The 10,967-nt window shown below is 44.6% G+C and overlaps 1 protein-coding gene across 4 annotated transcripts in view; it reads right to left on the minus strand.

The window, feature by feature from the left end:
- Nucleotides 1–739: 739 nt before the first annotated feature.
- The window catches only part of Obsc (Obscurin), a 543,345-nt gene continuing 533,117 nt past the window's right edge, over nucleotides 740–10,967 (minus strand). For all 4 annotated transcript variants that reach the window (XM_080280411.1, XM_080280415.1, XM_080280412.1 and 1 more), the window contains 3 exons: nucleotides 8,057–8,282; nucleotides 6,610–6,715; nucleotides 740–3,188 (listed from right to left, as the gene is read on the minus strand). In XM_080280411.1, coding sequence (XP_080136537.1) covers nucleotides 3,060–3,188; nucleotides 6,610–6,715; nucleotides 8,057–8,282 — 461 coding nt within the window. In that variant the 3' untranslated portion in view covers nucleotides 740–3,059. The remainder of the gene's footprint in view (nucleotides 3,189–6,609; nucleotides 6,716–8,056; nucleotides 8,283–10,967) is intronic.

Consider the following 10,967-nt stretch of genomic DNA (forward strand, 5'->3'; position numbering starts at 1 on the left):
TTTAAGACTTTTTCCAACCCCTCCAGTTCGCTGCTGAAGGGCGGACTCTTAGCCAGGTTAAGGTGGACGGACTATAGACAAGGGTTAACGAAGGATATAAATTACCTCTTTAGTTAGGATGCTTTACGTTCCCGTGAATGTTATGCTCTATGGGCAGAAAGCATGAGAGAGAAAAAATTGTCCTGAAGAGGTTGAAGGAACGAGTTTGTCAGAGAGAGAGAGAGAGAGAGAGAGAGAGAGAGAGAGAGAGAGAGAGAGAGACAGACAGACAGACAGACAGACAAACAGACAGACAGACAGATAACATCCTCTCATTATTGAATAGAGGAGCATCTTTGTCAGTCTGTCCCTCACTAATGTTGTTCGGACTCGGGTGTTTCACTTCCGTAGACTTTAACGAAGTCCCCTTATCACTAAACCCTCCCCCTTCTCCAGACCTGTATATAATGCTGGGTTTTATCAGTGTTATCAGTAATTGCTTTTGACATAACCACTACACTCTTTTTACTCTAACTTGACCCAGATTTTCGTCCTTTTGCGGCTTTTGTCACGTAGCTAAGGGGCAGAAAAAGACAATACTACGGCTCTTTGACCATTCCATAGCACTTCTTTGTGACTAGCACCCTACTGTCGTGTCAGCCTATTGCTACAACTCAGCACTGAAGATGGAGAGAGAGGAATTTTGGGCCAAGTTAGTGTCAAAAGAGTATATCATCAGAGGATAGGTATACCATATAAATCGAGACAGCATACTTTTATTTTCCAAAGTCAGGAGCTCCATTATTCTGTACATCACTCTTCCTGTTTATCTGACGTCAGATTCCCGAACCAACCACTGCGCGCCCTGGTTACCGTGACGTCACGTGAGGAGAACCAATGAGACACCAGATTCAGTGACGTCACCTCCCACGAGCCAATCATGCAAGCTGGCTACCATGACATCACATCAGGGGAACCAATGAGATACCAAATTCAGTGACGTCACCTCCCATGAGCCAATCATGCAAGCTGGCTACCGTGACGTCACACCAGAAGAACCAATGACACGCCCTTCAGTGTGACGTCATACTGGGTTGCCATGACGCTCCAAAACACAAACTGGACACGAGAACTAAAGGTGAAAAGTCTTTGAGAACAACAATACGCTTCCCTATGCTACAAATTAAACCCTAAAAAAAAAAAACACACTACGGGTAAAACAACACAGTTTCCTTGTGTTTGTACAATAGACTAAAGGGAAAAAAGGAAACGAAAGATGAGTGCTCTAGTTTTTCCTCTCATCCCCCAAATACCTAAAATCTAAAGACTGGATGGGAAGGCAAGAGCACACGAACTAACACTACGAATGCCACAACACGAACTCAGATAAAGAAAAAAATGAAAACTTCGTGTAATCTATTGCTACGGAAAATATACTGTGAGAATCGTACAAAGTTGATTACGTAGCCATATTGCCTACATGATTCGTGATTCGTATTCGTGTAAGCAATTAATATCTGGGGTTCTTATGGTGACGTCAGACAGAGAGAATATGTGAAGCGAGGCACAATATGTACTTTCATCTTGGCAGAGTACATCAGCTTTGAAAATCTGGGCATCGATTAAGAAACAGAAATCAATATGAGTTCTCGAATGCTCACAAATGTTCCAAAATTTCTGCATCCACTTAAAGTGCAACTAACATTACTTGTATTATTATTATTGTTGTTGTTATTATCGCGTTCTTCTAAGACTGCCAGACATGTGATTGTACATATGTGCTTTCTTCGTTTCCTTGTACAGAACCTTTGTTGCTCCAGCTCAGAGTCGGCTAAACACGCTACAACTGAAGAAATATTAGACAACCAGGTATGTATATCGCAGCTCACAACAGATATACAACTAATATCAACAGATGTACAATCACCCGCAAAAGTCCTGTTATCATACCTCTCACTCCAAGGACCTTGATAATCAGTGTGGTTAATAACAGGCAAGTGACACTGATCTAACTGATATGTGGCCAAATAAAGTTATCAGTGTTAGCTGTTGTAGATTAACCAGACTGACTTTCATGGCCACAGAAAGAGAAACAGGAGAGGAGACACGACTTTTGCGGATGACCGTACACCACAATTCAGCAGAGGTACACCACAAATCAACATCCTCCATTACCTGTACTGAAAACAGAATAGAACTACCTCCCCCAAGAGAAAAATAAACACAGTATTTGCAGAACGAGCAGCCATTTTTGCAACAACATTCAACTGCATCTAGTACCTATCCTACAATATCATTCACATATATAGTCATTTAATTAACTGTTTCTCGTCATACGTAAGGCCGTAGGATTTGGCGAGAGGGACGGAGGACTGAGAGGAACTTGATCCATCCCAGTTTTTCATATCATTAGACTGAGGGAAGAGTCGTACTTGTATTTCTCTTGGCATGTGGCTCAGTATCTCTTGGCATCATTTTCTGCATAGCACAGCACATCTTTTGTATGTTATTTAGTCTTTTTAATATCGATACTTTGCATTAGTAGCATTCAAGGGGATTTTAATGTACAAGGTGAAAAGTTAATCGCCAAAGTAGAGATGTTACATGCTCGGAAGCCAAAGAGAATACAAAGTAGCACACAGCTCAGTGGAATCTCCAGCGAGGGATGTTTAAAAAAAAGAATCACATCTCATCTACCACTGTCTTCACCACCAACGCCACCTCAGGATGTTTTCCCATGATTTTTTTTGGTGTTGCGTCACCCAGAAACTATCGCATGAAGTACATGTCTCTAATGATCACGGCTCCATTCATGCTCGTCGTCTGGACACAAAGTTAGTACGTTCTCTTAGCTTTGATTTTCAGACTTTCATCACATCTCTCGGTGAAGGGAAAAGTCTGATTCACCAACACTTCAAGGAATACTGCCGACACATTGACCCTACCTCGGCAGTTCTGCGTGTGATCTTGACAACTAATACGTTTAAGAATCATCATTTAGCATTGATGAAGGTGGTGGTTCTGTGAGACGCGATATAAGACGTAATCTTGAGATGCTAAGCACTAAGGGATGGCCAGCACTAAAGGTCTCCCAGCATGTTTGGGTCATAGGCTATCCTGGGCTCGAAGGCGGCATCGTTGAAGTTAAGGAGTTCCATGGACTTGCTGGCCGCCTCTGCCCTCGCCTTGTGGTACGCCATGTCATATTCCTGAAAAAAAAGATAGACAGATAGATAAGCATCTGTAAACGTGGTATGAAAGTTGATGAGGTTAGGGAATGAACAGAGGATAGAGGGTTGGATGAACTCTATATGGTGAAGCACATGACAAGCACTTCTAAAATGTCATTGTCGACGGACTGACTCTATCTGGTAGAAGTGAGGTGCATCTATAAAGCAAAATACAAAAAACGGAAAAAGTGTCAGTGGTTAAGCTTGTAAGGTTGATTCAGAATGTCATAGCCTTGAATTTGTGTGCAACTGTCAGGTCCATTTCCCTGTGCATACCTCTTTTGTACCTTTTCTTTCATCGTTTCTGGATTCTGAATCACCCCATTCTTGGAAGGAAAGAAAAAGTCACGATGCTAATATTGACACACAAATCCTCCTTTCTCACAAATTACAGGAGATATAGCTCTACTGAGGGCTTAAACCAGAAAATAAACCTGGCTTCATCAAGTAACATACTATACTCACAGTGCGCGACTCTGAGGTTGTTATTATCGTGCCCTGGCAACCTACCCTCAACAATGCGTCCGATTTCATGAATAATATGTGACACATATGATTCGTGTATAATAAATTCGAGTATAATAATATTCGTTTAAAATATATTCGTATATAATAATATGAATCATGTATAATATGATACGAAATCGGACGCACTTTTGAATGGTAGGTTGCCAGGGTACGATAATGACAACCTCAGAGTCGTGCGCCGCGACTATAGGCCTCTATCACTGCACCGTACTCGCGTACCACACATAGATTAGCCTGGACCGACAATGGAGCGGAGTTCAATTCCTGGCTTAACTCCTTCACTGGGTACTGGAGAGGGATGCCTTCGTGTGGTGGCACCGATGTATTTGAACGGTTCACCTGCCTGGTTATACAAACGTCATTCCACTACTTCCCTATCCCCCAAAAGGAGGATGGTGTACTGCGGGAGAAGGGTAACTAGAGCCTGCAGTTCACCAGGTTCACGTTTCTGAAGAACCTGGGGCTACGACAACAACAACAACAACAACAACAACAACTACTACTACTACTACTACTACTACTACTACTATTACTACTACTACTACTACTGCTACGAGTTTAGTTATTCCTACAAGGCATTTGTAATCAGTATAAGGGACATGTTTCTAAATGAACTGACCAGATGTTTCATTAACCTCCTCACTATTACAGATCCTTCTCAAACGAAGTAATGCGTCTGGAAATACCTGAGCAAAATGAATAATTACTCGCACGTCTTCAGGGACTCACCTTTCACGCCGATGATATATTTTGCAATGTATGAGTGAATCCTAAGTTGATAAATGAATAACGCTGGATAATTTTTATACAGTTTCTCGATAACGAAATTCATAAACAAGGAGGAACACACACACACACACACACACACACACACACACACACACACACACACACACACACACACACACACACACACACGTCGAGCAAAACCTAATACCCTCTCTGGCTTCGCGACAGTGGGCGTAATGAGTAATCTTGAGTGCGGGATAATTAAGTGGTCCTCGTGAATGAATGAATGTGAATGAGTGATGAATGAATGAATGGGTAGCTCTCGGTGGGTGAACAGACCATAAAAACACACTTCATCACTCCCCATAACACACTGCAGCCAACACACCTGACCATCTATATAAACACACTCCAACACACCCTACAATCAACAACACACTCTACCACCAGCACCAACAATTACTAACACTATTGCATTTTTACACCCAGAAACACACCTTACCACCAACACTAACACACTCTACTAACACCAAGACACCCCACCACCAACACCAACACACTCTACTAACACCAACACACCCCACTACCAACACCAACACACTCTACTAACACCAACACACCCAACCACCAACACCAACACACCCCACTACCAACACCAACACACTCTACTAACACCAACACACCCAACCACCAACACCAACACACTCTACGAACACCAACACCCCACCACCAACACCTACACATTCACTATCACCAACACACCCCACCACCAACACCTGCACACTCACAAGCACCAACACACTCTACTAACACCAACACACTCCACCACCAACACCTACACACTCACTAACACTAACACACTCTACGACTTACCACTAGCAACACACCCTATCACCAGCACAGACACAATAACACCAACACACTATGACCCACACCAACATACTTTATACCAACACACTCTAACACAAATAGCAACACACTCTATAACCTATACCGACGCACTCTACCAACAACACAATCTATAATCCACACCAACACATACTCCATTCATACTACCAACACAAACCCATTTTACCCCAACACCAACGCACTCTACCACCCAAAATAACAACCACATGACCTACAGTACACCAACACACCCAAACAAACACACGATATTTCCCTCACCAACACACTCTCCCATCCAGACCAACACACCTCACTACCTATACACTTCTGTTCACACCTACACTATCATCAACACACTTTACTCTCCACACCAGGCAAATTAGTACCAACACACTTTATCACCCACACACTCCACCAACCTCACCAACACACTCTGTACCCAACACAGTCACACTTCACCAACAGTACGAACAGTCTTTTGCCAACACACCCTGTTACCCATATTAACACACTCTACCAACAACACACTCTACAACGCACACCAACACACCCAACCATCAACACCAACACACTTTACCATGCACACCAACACAAAATACCAGTACCAGCAGACTCTCACACCCACACCAACGCACTCAGAACACCAACACACTCACTCAACCACCATACCGGTCCATAGCAACGCACTCTACCAGCAACATACCATGCCATCCATTCTAACAGACATTATCATTAACATACACTACCTCCAGCGCACCTTACCATAAACGCACTCTCTCACCAACGCACTCTGCACTCTGCCTCTAAAACCAGCTACCATTCACACCAGTACATCTACCACTCATACTAACGCACTCTTTCAACAATGTACTCTTATCTGCAACGTGACCAACCACCCACATCAACAAAATCTACCGCACTTCACCACTAACACACACACACACTACCAGGGACACGAACACACTCTAGGACCCACATCAACGCACTCCATCACCACAAAAACTCAGCCATCAATGCAGTTTCCCATCAGTGCCGTCCACCAACCACACCAACGCACTTCACCACCAACACACACACACCACCACAGACACGAACACACTCTAGGACCCACATCAACGCATTCCATCACCACAAAAACTCAGCCACCACCAACGCCATCCACCACCCACACCAACGCACTCCACCATCAGCACATACACTACCACAGACACGAACACACTCTAGGACCCACACCAACGCACTCTACCGCACTCACCCTCAGCTTGGAGCCAAAGAAGACTGCTCTCTCCCTCTTCTTTGTCGTGTAGTCGCATTCCACCATCCACTTATGATCTCTGCACTCATCCACGGTGGGTCGCTTGCTGTGGGTGGAGAGGTGGATGAGAGAGAGAGAGAGAGAGAGAGAGAGAGAGAGAGAGAGAGAGAGAGAGAGAGAGAGAGAGAGAGAGAGAGAGAGAGAGAGAGAGAGAGAGAGAGAGAGACAGACAGACAGACAGACAGACGGGCAGACAGACAGACGGGCAGACAGACAGACAGAGAGGATATGCGTGCACAGTGTGTGTGTGTTTTTGTTTGTTTGTGTGTGTGTGTGTGTGTGTGTGTGTGTGTGTGTGTGTGTGTGTGTGTGTGTGTGTGTGTGTGTGTGTGTGTGTGTGTGTGTGTGTGTGTGTGTGTGTGTGTGTGTGTGTGTGTGTGTGTGTGTGTGTGTGTGTGTGTGTGTGTGTGTGTGTGTGTGTGTGTGTGTGTGTGTGTGTGTGTGTGTGTGTGTGTGTGTGTGTGTGTGTGTGTGTGTGTGTGTGTGTGTGTGTGTGTGTGTGTGTGTGTGTGTGTGTGTGTGTGTGTGTGTGTGTGTGTGTGTGTGTGTGTGTGTGTGTGTGTGTGTGTGTGTGTGTGTGTGTGTGTGTGTGTGTGTGTGTGTGTGTGTGTGTGTGTGTGTGTGTGTGTGTGTGTGTGTGTGTGTGTGTGTGTGTGTGTGTGTGTGTGTGTGTGTGTGTGTGTGTGTGTGTGTGTGTGTGTGTGTGTGTGTGTGTGTGTGTGTGGTTTAGAGAGATATTAATAATGTATGTGAACAGACACACTAGGTATGTGCGTTTGTGTACCTATGTGTGTGTGTGTGTGTGTGTGTGTGTGTGTAATGGGGGAATTATGGATGCAACCTTAAAACTTAAAATTACTTAAAATCATCATGATACATTAACATCAGGAACTCAGTGACATAGGCATCATCAAACTTAGGACCTTATTCTCGTAGGGTAAGAAGGCTCCCTAGCACCTCTAACTTGGCGATTTATTTTTGGATATGGCTGGTTAATATTCTTTTGTACGTTATTTATGCAGGGTATGGAAACACAAGAAAGTTCAAAGTAACGGAGAAGAGGACGGCTGTAATAAGGAAAATAAATCGCCTAGGAAAAGGTGTTAGGGAGCTTCCTTAACCGACGAGAATATCTTATCGGATGGAAAAGGTTAAAAATTATATCACTAGAGTTAGCTTTATCATATCAGAGACAGACAGACAGACAGGCAGAAACGCAGATACATAGATAGACAGATAGATAAATAGACAGACAGACAGACAGACAGATAGGTAAATAGATAGATAGATAGTTAGGCAAATGGACATCGATTAGACAGATAAAGAAGACGCATAGAGATATAGGTAAACACAGCCAGACACACAGGTAAAGGCCTCAATGCCCCACCTTGGATCCCTCTTGAAGATCAGCATAAGAAATCGGATGGCCTCTTGCGTGGTGGCGGGACTAAGGTGCTCAAATTTATACCTCACGTACTGGATGTTGGCTCGCGTCTCTTCCTCGTCCAAGCCCTTGAATGCAGACGCCCCAGCCAGCAGCGCATACATCACCACGCCCAAGGACCATATGTCACTGCTGGGGTACGCCTTCTGCTCCAAGAGGACTTCGGGGGCTGCGACAGGAAGGGAAAGAAAGGTGAGAGTGGTGGTGGTGGTGGTGGTGGTGGTGATGGTGGTGGTGGTGGTAGTAGTAGTAGTAGTAGTAGTGGTGGTGGTGGTGGTGGTGGTGGTGGTAGTAGTAGTAGTAGTAGTAGTAGTGGTGGTGATGGTGGTGGTGGTGGTGGAGGTAGTTAAGGAAGAAAAGAAAAAGAAGAAAAAGTAGTAGTGGTAGTGGTAGTGGTGGTAGTAGTAGTAGTAGTAGTAGTAGTTGTTGTTGTTGTTGTAGTAGTAGCAGTAGTAGCTGTAGTTGTAGTTTTAGTTGTTGTTGTATGCAGGCTCAGTGGTATCAGGCTGTACTTGTCCCCCTCCTGCAGTCCACCATCCTCCTTTCGCGGGGATAGGGAGGGGGTAGAGAGACGTTTGTGTAACCAGGCAGGTCACCCGACCAGCTATATCGGTGCCATAGCTTGAAGGCACCGAGAGAGGGAGTAAAATTAAGTCTGAGAGTTGTAAGAGGAAGAATGGAAGAGAGACTTATGATTTGAGAGGAAGACAGCGAGAGAGACAGAATGGAGTTTTGAGAGACTGTGAAATGGAGGAAGACAGGGCATAGAAGGAGTGTCCGAGGGTGGAATTCTGCTCAGACTGGAGAGGGAGACAGCGAGAGATATTCTAGAGAGAGAGACATACTGCGAGACTGTTAGAATGGAATCGAGGGAGGAGGGGAATGTAAGAAGCGTTTGTGAGTGGATTTACCAGAGGCGGTGGACGTGAGGGAAGCCTTAAAAGAGAGGCGATCTGGTGAAAGACTTTGAGAGGCTGTGGACACGAGGAAGGAAGGTGGAGGGATAGTCAAAGAGAGGGTTTCCGGGGTCTTAGAATTTTCTGGGAGGGAGTGTGAAGACAGTAAGAGTCCCGGAAGAAGAAGTCAGAAGAGGAGGAGTCTGTGAAAGGAGTTTTGGGAGACTGGGTACAGAAGGGATTTAAATGAGGTGTTAAAAAGTGGAACTCTGAGAGGCAGCAAAAAGGGTAGCTCGCAGGAGAGAGGCGTGGGGGCTTGTTTTTAAGACTGTTGAAGAGAGAGAGAGAGAGAGAGAGAGAGAGAGAGAGAGAGAGAATTGTTTAGCAGGTGAAAGAGGGGAAGCCATTGTAGATTAAGGGTGACATGTAGGGAAGAAGGGAATAACAGGATTTTTAAAGTGGATTTATTAGATACAGTGGAAAGGAAGAATTTTTTTGTCCATGCAAAGAAGAAGGAACCAAAGGCCAGAAGCCCGTAATATTGTTCCTCTCGAGAGAAAAACAAAAACAAGATAACAGAGAACCAAATTCAGGATCTGTTCATTTCAAGATGCCTGAACACACTGCGTTTGAAAGACTGGAGGTCATAGGCAGTAGGAAATACAGACAGAGGAAGACAGCTCCAGAGTTGACCTGTTGCATACATGAAGGACTGAGAGTAACGGTTAACTCTTTCATTAGAGAGGTCGACAGAAAAGGGATGAGAGTTTGTTGCTAGACGGGTGCTATGCGCCCGCCTTAGTGGTGGAAGGATGCAAGCAGACAGTTCGGATGAGCAATGACCATTGAAGTAGCAACAGAAAAGAGATAAAGATGCAACAGTGCGGCAAAGAGACAGAGGCTGAAAGGAACTAGTAAGAGGAGGAGAGTTAATGAGATGAAAAGCCTTTGACTCCACCCTATTGAGAACAACTGCATGTGGGTAGCCTCTCCACACATGAGAGTTGTACTCTACACAGGGACGAATAAAACCCGTGTATAAAGTCAATAGCTGTGCAAGGATAAAGAAGGCACGGAGTCGGCTTAGCACACCTAATCTTTTGGAAACAGATTTTACAAGAGAGGTAATATGATCTTTTCAAGATATGAGACAGAAGTGTGTGTGTGTGTGTGTGTGTGTGTGTGTGTGTGTGTGTGTGTGTGTGTGTGTGTGTGTGTGTGTGTGTGCTTGGGATGTGAAGGAGGAAGGAAGTCAGCAAAAAAGAGTTACTTGAGAGTGAAAGCTGATGGAATGTGAGAGAGGAAGATCATTTGACAGGAGGCAGAGAGTGCATCTTTAAGTGGCCGTGTGAGAAAGAGGCGGAAGGAAGAAAAACACTTAAGTGGCTTCTTGTAAGGATTTGGGACGAAGGAAGAAGCAGAAGGTAAAGCAAGTACTTCAGGTTGGTTCGTCGAGTGGCTCTGAGAATTCTGGGAGAGAGAGAGAGAGAGAGAGAGAGAGAGAGAGAGAGAGAGAGAGAAATCGCTAAGAAATAAGATGGTGGAGGAGGAAGGAGAGAGAAAGAGGAATTGGAGGAAATATAAGAGTTAAGGAGGAAGCAGACAGTAGCTAAGTAAGAGGAAGCAGACAGTAGCTAAGTAAGAGGAAGCAGACAGTAGCTAAGTAAGAGGAAGCAGACATAGGTAAGAGGAAGCAGACAGCAGGTAAGAGGAGGCAGACAGTAGGTAAGAGAATGTAAGAGGAAGCAGACAGTAAGTAAGACGAAGCAGACAGTAGGTAAGACGAAGCAGAAAGTAGCTAAGAGGAATGGAGGAGGTAAGAAAGAGGAAGGAGGAGGGAGATTAAATAATGAACGCGTCAGAGTAATGAAGATGAAGAGGAATGCTGGAGAAGGCCAAGAGTAGAGTAGCTCCCTAACACCTTTTCCTAAGCGATTTATTTTGCTGATTACACCTTG

This window comes from Coenobita brevimanus, chromosome 84 (genome assembly GCF_032717465.1).
Source record: "Coenobita brevimanus isolate Jiangsu-jjx chromosome 84, ASM3271746v2, whole genome shotgun sequence".
Lineage (NCBI taxonomy): Eukaryota > Metazoa > Arthropoda > Malacostraca > Decapoda > Coenobitidae > Coenobita > Coenobita brevimanus.